Source organism: Acomys russatus, chromosome 11, assembly GCF_903995435.1.
Source record: "Acomys russatus chromosome 11, mAcoRus1.1, whole genome shotgun sequence".
In the NCBI taxonomy this organism is placed as follows: domain Eukaryota; kingdom Metazoa; phylum Chordata; class Mammalia; order Rodentia; family Muridae; genus Acomys; species Acomys russatus.
The window spans coordinates 37,533,610-37,553,237 of NC_067147.1; the positions used below are offsets into that span (position 1 = coordinate 37,533,610).

Below are 19,628 nucleotides of genomic sequence, written 5' to 3' on the forward strand. Positions count from 1 at the left end.
TAAGAGTTATTGGCCTGTCACTGGGTTCCCTCCCCCTCTGAAGGCTTCTTCTTCACTCAGTTGATTGTTTCCTCGGCTGTACAGAAGCATTTTAGTTTTATGAGGTCCCACTTGTCAATTGTTGGCCTTAATATTTTCACCTTCCCACCTTTGAGAGACTTAAAATCACTCAAGTCCAAATTCTGTTAATATATGTATTCAGCTCTTACTGATGCTAAATAAAGACAAAAATAGACAGAATTTTAATATTTTTGTTTCTGATTTATGTTTTTGCTTATCCCCTAATGCCATTTATAAAAATAGGATATATTACTTATGTTCTCTTTCTTTTATAATAGGGAAAATTTTTTAAAAGAAAGGAAGGAAGGGAGGGAGGGAGGAAGGAAAAGCCAGATTCCAAAACAATGAATGAGATTGTTCAGCTTCTTGAAGCCTGAAGCTCTCACAGATATTTCACTCAGATATTTCTAGGGTATGAATGAGAAATGAGGGCATGACACTCCTAGCTATGGTTGAGAAGGTTCATTGTAGATATGAGGGAGAGCACAGGCAGAGGCATTTGGAAGGGTCCAGACTGCCATGGCCATGAGAGGACGGGTGGTGGGAGCAAGAGAGGAAGAAAGGAGCGCGGGAACAAAGAGAGCACTCGGAAACAAGGAGAAGCAGGGTGCTCACGCCCAGAGAGGGTTAAGGTAGGGGACAAAGTGTGCCCGCCACAGTAACTCTATAGCAGGTGCTTGTGAGTAGGATCGGAGGGAGACTGGCAGCCAGAGTCTGCTCTCATGTTAAACAGGCACCCCAGTTATCATCCTGATAACTTTGTAATAAAACCCCAATAACATAGTCACTGACTGTTTGTCAGTGGTTATTTTTATAGTTTAAAATGAAATTGCTAAATAAACATGTGTGGGTCAGGCATCCCCTTGAGGCTTTTAATCCCCAGATGAGTCACTCAGGAGGGTGCCATCGAGCTGTCCTGAGCGCATTTTTCCACCAACTCAAATCTTCTTGGCCACATTAATTAAAGAGGTCATATTTATTCCTGTGCCCAGCCTGCCTCCCCCTAAGGCAGGTTTCAAGAGGTCAGCCTTGGACATGAGGAAGGCAAGGTTTTTATACCTCAGGGGTAGGCAGTTCCAAATGGGAGGTTTGGAGGACAAAATAGGCAGGGCTACAGGAGCAGAGCATAACAAGGTGGTCACCACAACCTTTTGAAACAGGCATGGTTGTCGCTTCCTGGAGCAGGCAATACAGAGAGAGCCATTTGTAGTTTAAGGTTGCAGGTGGGGCATAGCCCAATCCTGTGGAAACAGACTTAATCATGGTTTTTAAGCCTAAGATGACGGCAGGCTGGTTCATCAGTAGGACCTTTTTCTCATAGAACGTTCTTGCCTTATTACTGTTTGAAAAGACGAAAAACAGCAAAAACCACCACCCCATATTTTTTTCACTTTCTGTTTGGTGGGAGTTGGTAGTGATGGGGTTTTGGTTTGGTGGGTTTGGAGGGAGAGTCTCAAAGGATTGCTCATTCTGATTTTGAATGTATGTACTTGAGCTGTCCTGCCTCTGCCCTCTAGATAAAACACAGAAACAAAAAATAAATAAATAATAACATTTCATTTGAGGAAAGAAAATATGAGGTATACAAATTGAATAGCTGGATTTAAGAACCAGAGTCCAGTTCACTGTTTTATGTTCGATTGTGTTATCATATGATCAAGTGGCAATTTGGAAAGTATTACTTGTCTTTTTATTGACCCTGTCACTCCTTAAGTGTGTATATGAGAGACCGGATCTCTGCTCATTGTAATCTGGCTATTTGAGTAAAATGTTTCTGTTATGAACAAAACCAGGCATTTTTCTTCCTAGTAATGGTTTGCTATGTGTTGGATGGAGCGTTTGAATAGGACTGGTTATAACCTTTTCTCATGAGCCAGGACTTCAGAGTGTAATTAAACTACTACAGTGACCTCGGGTGCTGAGTCAGCATTTCCGGAAAGCCTCTGGACTTGCTGTAAAGCTCTGTGGTAGAGCCTGTGCTTGAGCCTGGGCAAGGCTCTGAGTTCAGTCCCTGACACAAGAGGGGAAAAAAAAATGTTACTTTGACACTTGCTAAAATTTCCATCTTAAAAAAAAAAAAAAAATTTTTTTTTCCATCTTATTTTTCAGAGATCTCCCTGTCATCTTTCCTATTCAAAGGTTTTTAAATCACTTTCAAAATCCTTGGGTTTTTTTCTTACAAACTAACCTCATTTATTTTTCCACATAGTAAATAATAATATTATTATTATTGTTGTTGTTTTTGTTGTTGTTGTTGTATTATTATTGTTGTTGTTGTTGTTGTTATCTAGCTTTGGCATGTGAACTCTTCATTTTCCAAGGCATTTTTTCCCACAGTGTGCATTCCCACATCTGATAGCCATGTGTTCAGGAAGTGTTATAACGCTGAGCTGGGATGAGAAGTGCAGCCCTGTTAGGTTGTTCTGTGTCATAGTGCAACATGGTGTGTAACAGAGCAAATGTGTCAAATCCCCATACAGTCACTCAGATATAGGCTCTTCTGCACAGTTAATGGGTGAAAACACCATTAACCTCGCGTCTCTTCCTTATAGAGAACTGGGACAGTGAGTGCAGCCTCTGGCCGTGTGCTTGTGACTGTTTTGCAGGATGATGAGCCCAGGTCCACTTTATGGAAGGGACGGACTGCCTACCTGCTAACGTGTACATTATCTTTCTCGGTTTGTAGCGGCACCATACCCTGTGCGTAATTGTCCTCTTCTCAGTCCGGTCATCTGGAGGAGTCTCCCTGAGTCATTTTAACTAGTTACTCTACTTACCCAAAGGAGCTCATGCTCTGTGTCCATAGGAACTCACTGCACCCCTCTGCTGTGGAATCCTTTGGGCCCCACAGAAAACTTGTAAATCGCTAGTACCACCTATTTTTCACTGAAGAACATTAGTAACGATACTGAGCTGGGTTTGAAAATGCTGGTAAGTCTAGGTCAAACTTTATTTCACAGCCAATGAAGTTTACTTACGTAAAAAGCTTTTCTAAACCACTTGATATTTAGAGTGGAGCCCAGCTAAGTTAACTAACCTGAACTGTTCCTTCAGATGGCAGCTGACATGGTGACAGTCTTCATTACCCAAGGACAGCCCTGTTTAGTGGAACATAATAGAGGGCGCATGTTCCATCCTCAACTGCTCCACTGAGTTCAATCCTCTGACCTCATCCGGATTTGGTTGTCTGTGTTTGAGTGAACAGCAAAACAGGCAATTCGCCATGAAGTTGAGGCTAAAACTGTGAGGCATCTTAATAGGAGACTTTGATTCCAGAATCGCCGTGACTGCCCCAGGGAAAGACATGGAATCTTTGCATCTCTTCTTTAAACACAGAGTGATTCATGTCTTGTCGCTGTAGAGTGTGCCGCTGTCCTGCAGCTGTGTGATCTGGTGCTGGGAGGTTGTTTTGTTGATCTATGTTTTATTGTGCCTAATGGATAATGTCTAGAGTGTTTGTATGTGTTCATTTTTTTTTTTAATTTCCGGGTTTTCAGTGATAATCTTTACAGGTTTTAATTGTTCCTCTATGTGTTGCGTTTTGTGATATGTATGTTTGATTTGAGGGGGGTTGTTCATATAATCAATGTCAATTTGTTTTTTCTTTTTCTCATCTTCTGATCAGGATTTCTGGCAGGTACTGACTCGGCAGCATGTGCTTTCAATTAATCTCTGCTCTGGAATCCACATTAGTGCTTCAGAGGCGAAGGTTCTGTGCATGCCGTGTGCTCCCCTCCCTGCAGAATGGTTCCGTTCCTGTCAGTCACTTTAAATCACTGGCTCTAGCTCTAATATGACAATCTCAACACTGCACAGTCCTTGAGAACAGAGGACCCAGCACAACTCAAAAGGAAGTCTTATCAGTAGCTGTTAACACAAAGGGACGAGAAACTTAGCTGTAGTCATCACACTGCGTCAGATTTTAGTCAGTTGGTCGTGTAGATGGTAGTACTGTGTGGGTTGTTTTGTTCGTAAACTACCAGAGGAATGGAAGACAGTCTAGATTAATAGATTTATTTCTCTTTTGAAATTTCTTAATAAATGAAGATAAGCAGTTGTTTGGTTGCTTTATTATTGCCCAATCAAGTAGCTTAAGAGGAAAGTGGTAGCTTTATTTTTGCCCTTAGGCTTTATTATTTTGCCCTTTTGAGCCAGGCAATGCCTGTCACTTGGGAGAGTAAGTGAACACATGGTCATAATATACAGGTATGACTGGCAAGGGGATTTCCAAGGGCACTCAGAACAAGTGCTTTTTAAATTAATCTTCAGATTCAGGGACTCTCTAACTACAGATTATAAATGTTTAAATTTGATTCATTTTAAATTACTCTTTCATTTTTGATGGTTAGCTGTAATAAAAAATATTAATTCAACTTAAACAGTAGCATCATTTGATTTGAAATAATTGGTGACATGATTAATGAAAACCATGAGTACTTTCTTTTTATCGTGCATTTTCCCCATGCTCCTATTTAAAAATGGGATGTGTTTTAGTAGTTCCCCAAACCATTCACCCTGTTATTGATAGAATATGTTACCTTTCATAAATAACTGTGGCATAAACTGTGTTCTGAAACAAACCAGTGCTTTTAAAATTGCATCAAAAGAATTCATTGATAAGCCCATTCCAATGCTTCAAATTCTGGAGGTTCTGTCTTAGAGTAGCTAGCTGTCCACATGAAAACAGAGTTATGCTCTTCTTGGTAGGGCACTTGCCTACCATGAACAAGCCCTGCATTATGAGGGTCAGTCACAAGAGAATGCCCTTCCCATGGCTCTCAATGCTATAGGACAAAAGGTGGGAGGCAGCTCAAAATCCCTCACTCTACATTAATAACCGTGTGATGATTTGACTCCCAAAGAGATCTGTATAGCGAGGACTAATGAGAAGAGAGAAACATTTTTATGTGCTAGCAAGTCTCTGGAGCCTACAGCCTTGAGTGCTGATGCACTAGAAGCAGTAAGTGCCAGTCATTTAGGCTTTCAGTACTATTCTTGGTTGGTTGGAGATTGGGAACCAACCATTACGCCACTTGCTTCAGTGGCACATATGCTGAAATTGGGGTGAAACAGAGATTAGCCCATGGCCTCTGCTAGGAAGCTACATAAATTCTGAAGCAGTCTGTATTCTATCATTCATATTTCCCTGAACCTTTTACGGTTTTCTCAAATCAGTAGCTGAGTATATTACAAAGAAACTGTTTTGGGGCTGGAGAGATGGCTCAGAGGGTAAGAGCACTGGCTGTTCTTCCAGAGGTCCTGAGTTCAACTCCCAGCAACCACATGGGAGTAGCAACCATCTATAAAGAGATCTGGTGCCCTCTCCTGGTATTCAAATAGAACAGTGTGTATGTAATAAATAAATAACTCTTAAAAACAAAAACAAATAAATTTTAACTAAAATTAAAGTTTGAGATGTTAAATACTTTTAAATTAGCTTTTACTGCATCCTTCAAAAATACCTTGTAACTATATATTAAACATAAGCTTTTGGGTTTTTTTGTTTGTTTTTTGTTTTGTTTTGTTTTTATTAATTTATTCTTGTTACATCTCAATGGTTATCCCATCCCTTGTATCCTCCCATTCTTCCCTCCCTCCCATTTTCCCCTTATTCCCCTCCCCTATGACTGTTCCTGAGGGGGATTACCTCCCCCTGTGTATGCTCATAGGGTATCAAGTCTCTTCTTGGTAACCTGCTGTCCTTCCTCTGAGTGCCACCAGGTCTCTCCCTCCAGGGGACATGGTCAAATGTGAGGTACCAGAGTACATGAGAAAGTCAGACCCCACTCTCCACTCAACTTTGGAGAATGTTCTGTCCATTGGGTAGATCTGGGTAGGGGTTTAAAGTTTACCGCCTGTATTGTCCTTGGCTGGTGATAAGCTTTTGTTTTAATAGATGGTGAGGGAATTGTTCATATTAGTTACCAGGAACGGTGCTTGTTTTGGTGACACCATTGTGTATGTTTTAAGCTCCCCAAGCAAGCAGCAGTCACTTGGGTAAAGGAGGTGGACCCTTGCTATCTTTTTGCAGGATCTGTTTGCATGCCATTCCTACTGCCTGTAGAAAGGCCAGCGCCAGGGCCTGCTAGCACAGTACGCTGTTCTTCAGGCCAGCTTACTAATGATGTAATACACTCAGTGTGTTGCACTGAGGAATATCCCAGGTCTCTTTCCAGTCTCTCGAGCTCCACCACTCCTAAAGTCTGTGGATTTAACATGTTTTGGTTATTCAGGTTGACAAAAGAAATAATAATGTAACCATTAAATGCCCCCAAAAGGATGTCATTTACTTCCTTGCCTCAAATATTCGGACTCCTATTAATACATTTTTAATTTTAGGTTATTTTATGTTTGAACTTGAGATCAACCGAACCCATTTGATGTTCCATTGTTTATTTGAAGCATAAACATAACTGGCCATTACATTTCTGACAACACCTCATTCTTGGCTTTTTCATCATAAAACAATGTTTACAGTTCACTCAGATGTAAGAGACTTTGTTCTAGATTAACTTCTATTTTCATATTACTTAAATACAAGCATGTTTTAAGGCCACAGTTAGATGATTCTGGAGAGCTACTCAAAGCAAGCATCTTGCATTCTGTAGACACAGTTCTCGCCTGTTCAGGTGTCTGCTGATGCGCTGTGGACATAGAGAACAGTGAAACTGGCCCTGTGAGACTAGTAAGAGTATAAAAGCTTTTTTTTTTTTTTGAAGAGATGCATATTTTGAAACTGAATGAAATACACACTTGACTAAGGAAAGGCATACTCAATCATTGGCTCAGACTCTCCTCCAGTCAGCTGAGACCAGCTGAGCCTCACAATAGTGAGTTAAGCTGTCCTTCAAGTTTGCAGCCCTCAGTAACATTTTCAGAAGTTACAAACGTGGACACTGTGCGCCCTGCGCTCCTCATAGCATATGAAGTGCAGTGGTTTGTAATAAGGGTCCTGGAGTCAGAGCACAGTAGTCCAGTTACCTTGGGCACTTACTTCGCTAAACCCAAGTCGTCTGATACGGGATCCCAAGTGCCAACGATTACAGGGGTAGCCCACATGCCCAGGTTATGCAGGGTTAGGGATTGAACCCAGCACTCTTCCACTTGAGCTCCCCAGCCCCTGCCCCGGCTCCCTGAGTTTTGTAAATTCTTGGCATACTTTTAATGCTCAGTGGTGTTCCACAAATAGTTCTTAGTGTTTGGTCTCAATTTTGATATTAAATTTTTTTCTCCCAGGGCTCCCTGAGAGACTGTAGCAGTCAGTCAAGGGTGTGAGCAGAAATTCTTGCAATGAAACTTGTCTTTCCTTATGATATATATTTTCCTTGCTGTATCTTTTTCCAAATGGGAGAGGATGAAATTACTCTGCTGACCTGTTCTTTCAAAATGTGTGCATGAGATTGTTTTACCCTGAGTGATAAGGAGGCCATTTATAATACCCAAGTGACTGTGACCGAGATGGCTGTGGAGCTTAGGGCTGCTGGAGGCAGGGATTGTTTTCTAGGGAGTTTGTGTTTAGCACTACTCTATTTGTGTGACCAGAGTTCAGAATTAAATTCTTAGATTTAGGTAGCAGATTATCAGTAACAGTCACATATAGTGTGTCCCACTCGGAGCCGCTATGAAGCAAATATCAGAGACGGGATGCCAGAACATAAGATTTGTTTTTCCCTCTTAGATGATACTTCAGCAGATACTGAGGATTCAAATAAGTCACTTCAAGCAATAAAGTTCTGTCCTTTGCTTGAAGTTAATTCCATTCCAGCAGATTTGTTTGAATTGTTACTATTGCTTTTAATCATGTCACCTGCCACATTTTAAGCATCTGCATGACCACATTCTCTCAGAGGCTGACTAATGAAATGAGCAGATTATTTCATCCTGGATACTTGGGTTGTTCTCAGAGCTCAGGTGGTTAGAATTGGGACTGAAAAGAGAATTAATTGCTTTCCGCAGATGGCATGGTCTTCATCTTAAGCTCCCCCTCCCCCACCTCAGTTTGTTGCACAGTAATTTATGTTGGCCTCCAATGCAGTGGACCTTTGAGAAGCTTGGAAGAGGTTCTGAGTCCGAAGAGGGAAAATCGTAAACCACACTAAATTGGAAACATTTAAATTTAATTTGTATTTGATATGCACCAAATTCTACCTTTCTTCCCAATTGGGTATGGACCAAATCAAGAGTGGCATAGTTTAGCTGTGCAACAATTTGATTGAGAATAATGTGACTGTTTAAGATGAACGTCTTCCGAAGGCTTTGGCAGCTGTCTGTGCACGGAGAAGACAATGAAGTGGGAGTCGCTGCATGAGAAAGAGATGGACTTCCTCTAACACCCCCCCTCTCCCCACTGTAACTCCAGGTAGCGATGCTGTTCGCCATTTGGAAGCGATAGGCCATAACCCAGCGTTCTGGAAGGAGGATACTACTGTCATTAATTTTTAAAGCACAACTTCAAACATTACTAGAGGGATTTGAAATCTTTTTCAGCAGTATAGAGAAATATTGATTCTTTTCTTTTCCCAGTACTGTTGGTTGCACCCAGGGCTTTGCACATTCGAGGCACATACTTGGCAGCTGAGCTACAAACCTTGCCTCTTTAAATTTATCTTTCAAGACAGTCTCACAATATAGCTCTGGCTGTCCCGGAACTCACGAACTCATTGTGTAGCCCATACTAGCCTCGAACTCACAGAGATCGCCTGCCTCAGTCTCCCAAGTGCTGAGATTAAAGGCATGCGCCATTACTCCCAGGACCCTTTTCAATTTTATTTTGATATATGGTCTTGCTAAGTTGTCCAGATGGGTAACTCATATTCTGTCTTAGCCTCCATGTAGCTAAGATTACAGGCCTGTACCACCATACTTGCCAACAATCATTGATAATAAAGTAATCTTTAGTAAGTGTCAGTATTAATCCCAAAACTTGAGGTTCATGAAAGATGGCATCTTAATTCATGGAGCAGTCTATGTTCTTTTTGGTTTTTGTTTTTCCTTTCCTGCATACCACACATATTTTTAGTTTATGATTGATGAATGAACGTTTAGTTTGTGAAGTCTGTTGAAAGCCAGAAGCTACTTTCGTTTTAAACTTTAGAACTTGAAAGCTGGTGTGAAGTCGAAAGAATGATAAGATGAGACTCACTCCATCTAACTGAGTCCAGAAAGGGAAAATCACCCACTCTATTTTGAACAACGCTGTAACTAACTGGCTGGGATTCCCCACATCCGTGAGATCCTGACTGGAAACGCAGCCTCGGGGCCTTTACTGTTAGTGCGACTTTAACCACAGGATCGGTAAGTTTATGAGACTAGTCAGAAGCAAAAGGGCAGACACATGAGCACAGAGCCATGCAAGCCAGCAAAGCTCTCGGGTCTTTTAATTCACCGGGACGTGTAGCAGTCACATGTGCAGCAAACGATGTGCCACATAGTAAGTTTACTTACAAGTTTTCCCACCGACCCAAAAGGCTAGGCCTGTGATGGAGGCCTGGAATCTCTGCTACCCAGGAGGCTGAGGCAGGAGGATCACAAGTTGGAGGCCAAGGGCAGCCTGGCAAATTAGTTAGACCCTGTCTTAAAATAAAAAATAAAAGCAAGTCTGGGGATTCCACGCAGTGGAGGGCTTGCCTCCCACATACAAAGCTCTGAGTTCACACCGTGGTAACTATACAGACATGTAAACCAGGGCTCCACGGATGCAGCTCAGTGGTCAAAGTCTTGCCTTGTAAGCCCAAAGCTCTAGTTTTCAATTCCTTAAAAAAAAAAAAAAAAAAAAAAAAGTATGGTATGGTAGTATGTGTCAAATCAAATCAGCCCGTTTGTGGTGGTGTGTCTTCATTACTTAAAAGTCTGTAACTTCAGTGTCTTACTGATCTCAGGTCCATAGCCCTATTCTACATTTTGAAATTAGGCTAGATTCTAAGTTATAATTTGTTCATGTATGTCAGTGAACTCATTGCTTTGAGGTATTCTGCAAAATTTTTTTGTCCAAAAGGAGATATCTGTCACAAAGTTGACTAGAGATGATGCTCTAAATTGACCTGCATCCTGCCTCACACTTAATTTCAGACATCAAAGCTATTGGAGTAGAATTTTCTAGGTAATACCTGAGCTGGATAATGTGGGCCTGGTACTTCATAAGGTACCTGCAATTGCAATTTTCATTTTTAAAATATTCTCAGTGATTTTCACCAAACACTGAAGTAGCTGGAGCTCTCCCTTGGGAACCTTAAGATGAAAGACATTTCTCCCAGACGAGGCTCACAGAGTTCATACTAAAATACACCTACCTTACAGCACGTGCCCTTAGAAGACAGCTGAAGCCGCTCAGACATAGTTCTTTGCACTTGGAAGTATAGTTTCAATTCCTTACAATTTGCCCATTATCTTTGATACTTATATTGATTTCTTACGTATATTGAATTAATGCATAGTTCTTAGAGAAATTACATTTCAAAGAGAAAATGATAAAGACCATTGTGTTTTCCTTTTTTTAAAAATTGTACCTTCCTTTAGTTCTTTGAGCAAACAGATGATGTTTACTCAGGGCAAAAAAAAAAAATTAGGATTTAGTCCAGCATTAAACATCACCCAGAGATTAAGCAAGGCAACATTTTGCTTGCATTTTCCATTTGCGAAACTGAACATGAATGAGACCTTTGGAGTCAGAGACACTAACTCAAACCACTCTGTACTTCCAGCCTTTCAATTTTTATTTCCCATTTTACCATACTTTGGACTTTAAATTTTTCATTTTCAAACCCATTATCTCTGTTTTCATAGTTTCCCTACATATCATGGGCAATTGGCTTGAGGATCTATATTAAAATTAGATTTTTTTAAGCCAGCTAAGAAGAGCCATATGCACAAAATATTCTAATAATTGGCTTCCTGGTAACTCTCATCCCCCCCACACACACACTTTTAACGCATCATTTCCCTATGTGCACCGGGCTGGCCTCACGCTTGTAGAGTCTTCCTGTACCACCACGCCCAGCCCCACTCCAAAATTCTGACACAGCTTTGATGCTCTCCTCACTTTAATTTAAGGGATCAGATTTGATGGCTTCATGATCATTTTGGTGTCTAAGATTAAAATGCCATAGCTTTTGTACAGATCTTCTGTAGAGTTTTGGGTATTTACAAACTCGTAGCACTGATAAATGGTGGTCCTGTGGTGTGACGACACGCTGGTGAATGTGCCCTCTTACTTGAACCCAAGCTACTCTTTAACAAGTGAATACTCAGAAAACACCCAGATGACTTGCGTTCTCCCCACTTCCCACCCAACTCCGGAAGTGCGGATGAAGTATGGCCCTTGACTGAGGAGTGAAGCGATTCTATTACCACCTGCATCACGGGGCAGGAGCTGTTGGCAAACCCTCTTTAAGCATAGCTCGGTCTTTTCACCTTCAAGGAGGTGCTGTGAGGCTTGCTGGCTCTCCAGCACCCAAGCGCACCTGCGCAGTCTGTTCTTATTCCCCCGCCTCTCCGTTCTTTGAAATTTTCTACTCTCCCTGGCTACCTACACCCTCCTGTTGTGAGCCCTTGTTTCTTACATTTCTTTTCTTTCCGGTGTCTTTAACTTTTTCTTAGGTAAAGCAGTTTGGCCTTCCTCTGGGTCTCCCTGCTTCCTCCCACGATACTCAGCAGAGCAGAAGTCTCGCATACAGCTACTCTGACAAAAACCCTTTCCTCCCCCCAAGGAGCAGAAGCTTCCAAACCCAAACCTGCACTGTTGAGTGAGCAACCTGGAGTAGCATTACTAGGGCAGTGATGAGGTGCTGTGGAGATTTATTGTCACCCACAGTGAGTCTACTATATTTCTGTCTGGTGACATTTCTATTATGTCTACAGACTGTATAATTGTCCTAAGATTGAAGAGGCCGGGTCTGAATCGTGCCTAGCATGCACCTCTTTGGCTGCCCTTTTAGCCATTAAACATTGTGATAGTAGCACCAACAGACCTACAGAAAATAGCACAAAATTGAGAATCCAGAAATAACCCTGCCCTCATGATGGATTGACTTTCAACAGTAGCCTAAGAGCACTCAGTAATGCAAGGGTAGTTTCTTCCACAAATAGAATGGAGTTCACTGAATAGCTGTGCACAAAAGAGTAAAGTTGAGGGCTACCAAGATGGCTCAGTGGGTAAGGATGCTTGCTACCGAGCCTCATGACCTGAGTTCAATCTCCAGAATCCAGAATGGAAGAAAAGTTCTGACTCTCAAATGTACACCATGGCACAAACACATTAAATAAATGAATGTAAGAAATGAAGTTGAAAAAAATAAATAAAAAAAATTATGCTGAGCTGCCAATCTCACTATATATATAAAAACTCAGGCTGGACCAGTAAATATTCAAAAGGAGTTAGTGCTTTCAAACTAGAAAGTAGAGATAGCTTCATGACCTTGGCCTCAGTGATGGAGTGTTAATTACAACATGAAATTTAAAAAAAAAAGTGAATTGAATTTTACCAGCAAATCCTCAAATGACTCATAGAACATTATCAGGACAGTGAAGACCAATATGAAGAAGGAGTGAAGGCCACAGCCTCCAGGATGTGTCAAGAACTCTTACAAGTCATCAGAGCGAAGAAAATGGCTCGGGCATCAAATAGACATTCAGATGGCAAGAAGCTCATAAAGAAGATGACATTGGGCACAAGGAAGATGCTCATCAAAACCACAGTGAAGCCAGGTGTGGGAGTGTAATCCCAGCATGTGGGAGGCAGAGACAAGTTCACCTCAAGCTTGAGGGGTTCCAAAGCATTCAGGGCTAAATAGTGAAACCCTGTCTGGAAGAAAAAAGGGAAACCCTACAGTGAGGTGCCATTTTACATCCATGAGGATAGCTGTGGGGATGTGTAGAAATAGGAGCCTCTAACATAGATGGGGGTGAGGGTTGGTGTATGTGAAGAAACCACTGAAGGAAATGGTTTGGCTGTCCCTCAAACCTTAACTATGTAATTGCTGCATAATAGGGCAGTTCTGCTCCTAGGTATATGTTGAGAAAAGTTAAACTGCTCTGATAGCTTAGTTGCTGGTAAATGGCTGCATAGAGCAGCCAAAGGCAGCAGTCATCTGAGCACCCTGCCTGTGGATGGGTAAACCAGCCCTGGTAGACGCACATAGTGCAGTGGCTTTGGTAACAGAAAGTAATTAAGCACTGGTTTGCACTACAGCATGGATGAAACTAGGGAACATTTAATGGTAGAAGCCAGATACAAAACATTCATTTGTTGTTAAAATGGTGACTTCTATGGAAATACCATTGCAATAATATGAAATAAACATATTTCCCTCAAAGGAAAAACTACTTCAGATAACAGGCTCTAAAGAGACCTGGCAAATGGATGCATTTTTGTGCTGCTACATCTGCACTGGGAAAGAAGGGGCTTGGGTGTAAAGGAAATTGCTGGATAGCTGGCTAAGTCTGAAAATGGACAGGATGCAGGTTGACCAGATAGCCTGACTTTGATCCTTGGAGCTCACATGGTAGAAGAAATGGTTTCTTCAGGTTGTCATCTGACTGCCACACTCTCACAGTGACATACACAAAATAATGTTCTAAGATTCTTTATTAGTGGGTTGTATTAGATAATATTGTGTGTACTAATGTTAAATTTTCTGCTTCTATTGAGTTTATTTCACAGTGCTTAAGAGAATGTCTTTGTTCACAGGAAGAAATATATTCTGATATATTTAAAATAATGTAAAATAGCACCAGGTCTCCAGCTGACTCAGAGCAATGCGAAGGCTGTATAAAATACAAAGCTGGTGGAATTGTGTGCTAGTAAACTTGCATAAAAAGTATATGCTGGCTCCTTACAGTTGGGTTTTAATTTTTTTTTTTTCTCTTGCTCTGAAATTGAATGAACATCTAAAGTTGCCAGCCAGGTTTGGCTTCTGTCTTTATTCTTCCTGAGCAGCACCATAGACGTGATGCTACCTCTAGCCAGCTGCCTCCTTTACCTGTAAACGCTCACCTGTTCCTCTGCTTTTGGCTTCCAATATATTATTTATTTTAGCACACAGCACAGCATCTCCATGAAATGATTATGATATTAATTCTTCGGCTTCTGTTTACACTTACTGCTTTGGCTAGCAAGCATACACCTTTGAAATGATTTTCATTTCGTCTAAGTCTTCCGTTTCACGTTGTTTTGCAACATATCAGATAATGTAATACATATATATGTGAGGAATTTACATGTCAACTTCCCGAGAGTGGCCTTGCTGCCCTGGCTCTCCTCCAGTAGGCTCTCCTCCCGAAATTTATGTTTAACCTCTGGGTCGAAAACCAAGTGTTGGCAGAAGATCCAGCTGAGAGCACCTTAGGCTATGTGTCCATCTTAGCTGTCAAGTCAAAGACATAATCACTAAATCACTGTCAGCCACGGAAGTCAGAGAATCTCTTGCTTTCTGTCTTCTGTTTGTTTTCTGCATTGCTGAGGATGGAACTCACACTGTAGGTAGCAGCTCTAGCATGGACAGCAGCCCAGCGCCAGGAAGTTCTTTCTCAAATAGTGTCTGCCATGCCCACATAGACCCTGTGCCTGTGCATGGGGGGTTGTACCTGTTTGTGGGCCAGCAGAGTTGGCTAAGGTCATGCGGGATGACATCATGCGGGTGACATCATGCGGACTCACGGTGCCTGTGCTCTCAGTGCTTAACCATCTCTCTTTCTTTTGTGATGTTGATGGGATCGCCACTAGACAGAGGTAACCCATGGTGGCCTGTGCCTGGATGCTGGTGTGGTGGTGCCTGTTGGTTTTTCATGAGGCTCCCGCCTGCAGTGCTGCCTTTTGCTGTTTGTTTGCATGAGATTGCTTCTTTGGTTCTGCTTCCTTGATTTGAATTCTTAAAACCTCTTTCTTTCTTGCCTCCCCCCACCCCCAAATGTTTTTAGTGTGCAGAATAAATATTTCCTTAAGTACCCATGGTTGGTCCAGAACTTACAGACTTTGTTTCAAGGGCAACTCTCTGGTGGATCCTTTGCAGTTTTTGAAACTCTCTTCACCCACTGATGTGCATCAGTAAGAAATTCAGAGAACAGGCAAAGTTTAGCCAGATGCCTGGAAAGAGTCCACTCGGCAGGCAGGCTGTTCCTGAAGCTAAGAACTGGCCTTTCGAGATTACAGAGTAGAGGAAGGGGGTATGCATTTGGAGTAAGAGCTGAGTCAGGAAACTGTTTTCATCAAACAGCTGCGATTCAGAAGTATCCACTAGCACAGTACAGTTAGGTTAGCTGTGTCTGAGCCTTGGGGTGAATGTCTGGTTCGGCATTACCTTTCAGAATATTCTTTATCCTAAATACTCTTCTATATTTCAGACTAAGATTAAGAATCCAAAAGGAAAGATTAAAATTAGTATTTTAGAAGCATCTGTATGGCCTTGAAAACAGCTGCTTTCCCTCCATTTCAGATCACTAACAGTATGGTTTTTGTTTTGTTTTGGTTTGGTGTGGTTTTTTTGGTCAGTTGAAATTTCCATTTTTACCCGGTGTTTAAGTGAGAAACAAATCATCTTTTGACTTGGATTTTTCATTAGCTTAAAAACTGTAAAGGATCCATTGATTTTTGAATGGCCATCATAGAAATGCTTAGGGTGTGAGTGAACTGTGGAATAGATGCCGTCCGTTCTTATTGTCTGTGTTCTAATCAGTCCTGTCCTCTTTGTTTCCTGCTGGGACCTGTGCACTTACTAGAAAATTGCCCAGGAACGCGAAAAGTTTGCTGATGAAGGCAGTATCTTCTACACCCTTGGAGAGTGTGGGCTCATCTCCTTCTCCGACTACATTTTCCTTACAACTGTTCTTTCCAGTAAGTATGAACGTCCCATCTGATGTTTGTCTGTTAAGGAACACACAGAAATGCAGAAACAGCTGAACTGATTGGCTGGAAAATAGTATCTGTTTAATCTGTTTACAGTTAGTGGGTTATAAACCCTACGAGATTTCACTTGTTCTTTTCTATAATTCATGTGTAAACTTACTTAAAAGGAAAAGAAAACTTAAGGTGTCAAGGTACAAATTTTTTAAGACTTTTTTTTTTTTTTAATGTGTATGGTGCTCTATCTGTAAGTACACCTGCAGGCCAGAAGAGGGCATCAGATCTCAGTATAGATGGCTGTGAGCTACCATGTGCTTGCTGGGAATTGAACTGGGGACCTCTGGAAGAACAGGCAGTGCTCTTAACTGCTGAGACATCTCTCCAACACCCCTGAGGTGGCCTGCTAGGTTACCCCTGCCACTGTAACCCGGCCTCTGTGTCCTGTGAGGAGCATTGTGACACTCCACACACACCGTTTTCATTCGGCATCCCTTCCACTAAGGAAAACTGGTTCAGTTGTCTTGGTTGTGTTGACCACTCACTTTTTCATCTTGGAAGAATATTTCTGTAGACTCAAAATTCAGTATTCACTTATGTAAAACTCTGGTAAATGTTTGGTTTTTAAAAGTTAGACTAAGATGTATAACTGTGGCCCTTTCTCTTAGTGTGAATTTTAATCATTCAGAAAAATGAAACAAAATGTTCCTAGCTCTCTGTGTATAGTCTGTTAAGCTATACCTGATGAGAGCTGGATGCAGGTTTGTGGTGAAGGTACTTGCCTAGCTGTGAACAGTCCTGGGTTCAGCCCCAACACTGCAGTCTCAAATTTATAGTGATTTTCGCTACAGATAGTTGTACATGAAAAATTACAACAAAGATGCAGAGCAAGAATATAAAATGTATTGGGGTTGGTGTGTTTGTTTCTCCCCAGAGCAGCCTTGCTGTTGGTATCCTAGGCCAGGAATACTCTCTGTAGCTGTTAATGTCTCCAGTCTGCGGCTGTGCCGTCTGAGTGAGGGGAACATGGTTTTTAAATTAATACATTTCAAAACACATGTGATTCCTTAGGCCAATCCAGAATCTGTGTGTTGTATCTTCCCCTGGGCCAGATACACAAATGCTGCTGTTTGCACTTCATTTCCCTGATCTGCTTCGATGGATTCACTTGAAATTTTTCTACCATGAGCATCTGTAGTAAGTAGACTATCTACCATGAGCATCTGTAATAAGTAGACTATCTAGTAAATACATTTAAAATATTTACTAGATAGCTATTCATCAATAGAATAAGTTTAGAGTCTTACTAGGCAAGATGATTAATAATTATTATTAAATAACTTCCAAAGAGACTCTGATCCTTAAAGTAGGTTAATGAGAATCGAGTGAAGCGGCACCGTGTGGTTATTAATGACTCATTATCTGCAGTATCCAACTGCAGCACTTACTCACTGTCTTAAGATGGAAGGTTTTTCTTCATAACAAAGTACAGAGAAATGCCATCAGGGTTTATCTAGAATGCCGAATATTATTAATTTGGGTCATTTTTACCAATGCTAAGAATCACTACATAATGACAATAGAACTTAAAACCTGGCTCTTGCCTATTGTTAATCGGTTTTATTTTGACAAATGACTATTTATTTTGCCTTCTTATCTCCATATGTGTCCTAATTGAAATGATTAGTCCTGCGAGCTAATAACACGGAGCGGTCTTAGCTGGGAAGGCAATGGTAATAACTCATCTGTAAAAGCCCGTGATTAAGCCTCTTCCTTACTCTCCGTTATTAGGCATCGAAAAGCCATCAGAGAGACCCCGTGGCATGAAAGTTTGTGCAGAGCTAATAAATGTCAGGCAGAAGTCAGCGTGTTCCAATTTTGACTCTTAAATTTCAGGCAATTAGTAAAGAAATTGAATTGTGTTTTCACAGTAGCTGAATTTGGCTGAGTGAAAAATTAAACCATGTCTTCATTGTTTTGCATACGTATTACAAATACAGACACTTGCTGGAAAATTACAATAAAGTTGGCAATTTTAAAAATACTTTTAAGGGCTGGAAAGATGGCTCAGTGGTTAAAAGGACTGGCTTCTCTTCCAGAGGTCCTGAGTTCAATTCTCAGCAACCACATGGTGGCTCACAGCCATCTGTAATGTAATCCATTGCCCTCTGCTGGCCTGCAGGTAAACTTGCTGATAGAGCACTCACATACATAAAATAAGTAAATAAATATTTTTTAATGCTTTTAAATATTCAGTATCTTAGATTATTCTTGAGCAGGTGTGTGTGAGAACACTGTGTCATTTCAGTCACCCCAGCCACTCCAGAAAGTTGCCATATTCACATCTCTGTAGCAGCAACCACTCAAAGGTATTTAGTTCAGATAAACAAGATAGAATTCTGCAGGAAGAACTCTGCCTCTGTGTTGTCCTTGATGGCAGGCAGTGTTTCATGGACTTCGGTGTCCTCCCTGTCTCACCTTCCTCTTTTAACTGCAGGTCCCTCCCTCCAGGCTTCCCCTGTCCTGTTTGCCTTCCCCTGGTAGCTGGGCAACTTAATTCTCAGCAGTTGCTAATGTTTGCTTATGGCCTGTAAGCCCCGCTTTTCGTATTGTTTGCCTTTTTGAGGCTAGACTGGAATGCAGTGTCTGTACCTAGCTGTGTACCTCCGCCCGCCTGTCTGTATACCTAGCCTTTACCCGTATTAAATTCACAGCTTATAGTGTTTGTAGGCTGTCAGGCTTCCTTGTTTTCTGCTTCCTTGTTCCTGAAACAAGTTTTTAAGGTGCCATTGCAACCTGGTTGTGGTGGTACATGCCTATAACCCCAGCACTTGGGAGTCTGAGGCAGGAGGATTGCTACAAGTTCAAGATCAGCCAGGATACATAGTGAATCTAAGAGCAGGTTGGAATACATAGCAAAATCGTGTTCAAAAGGATCAAGACCAAGAATATTGTCATTGAATGTTTTCTTCAGCTATCACCTAGTCTAGAAAGCTATCCAGCACAGTTTATAGCACATATGTTTGCTAGCTAAATAAAATTGTATAAACTATTACATTATATATATTAAAATTTTATATTTCTGAACATACCTTCAGCTTCTTGATTAACATTTTAAACTATTTTACATTTTTTCTATTTTTCTATTTTATATAAACAAAGGTAGAAAATTAATTGTAATAGCCATATTTTTTTCCCCATTGGGACACTTAATTGAAAACCAAATAGCTTCTGGATGAATAGCAAACTGAATTACATGTAAAGAAGATCCTTCAGACTGACAAAGGTTAAGTGACAAATTCCGATTCCTTTATTAAGTCAGCTAGATCCAAGCAGTGAGGTGACAGATTCCAGCCCGGCACAAGCCGTTGCCTTGGTTATTAAACTTCTGTTTTTGAAATGAAGCCACACAAGATGAAAAGAAGGCCAAGTAGGTGAATATTTTTCTTTTAGCTCTCTGAATACAGAGCTAGGATTCTGTCACGTGGGCAGATGTAGTTGAGGAATAAAACAGCAATGAACTTGAAGAGCGTCTATTTATACTGTAGAACATGACCTTATGCAGATACAACCCAGGATTGCCTCACAGAAGGAAGCCCTCTTCCAGGCACGCTGAAGAAATCTAAACTCTCTGACATCTCTGGCGTTGAACACTCTTGACAGCAGAGTCAGTGTCAGGAAGCCCGGGGTATGCAAATGAAAGACAGAGGCCCTCTGGGATCAAGCTCAAAGATAG

At 41.2% G+C, this 19,628-nt stretch overlaps 1 protein-coding gene across 1 annotated transcript in view; it reads left to right on the forward strand.

Annotated features, from left to right (window-relative positions):
- Micu1 (mitochondrial calcium uptake 1) overlaps positions 1–19,628 on the forward strand; it is a 127,198-nt gene that overhangs the window by 23,801 nt on the left and 83,769 nt on the right. Inside the window, exon 5 of the mRNA XM_051153089.1 lies at positions 15,772–15,886. Within this exon, the coding sequence (XP_051009046.1) occupies positions 15,772–15,886 (115 nt within the window). The remainder of the gene's footprint in view (positions 1–15,771; positions 15,887–19,628) is intronic.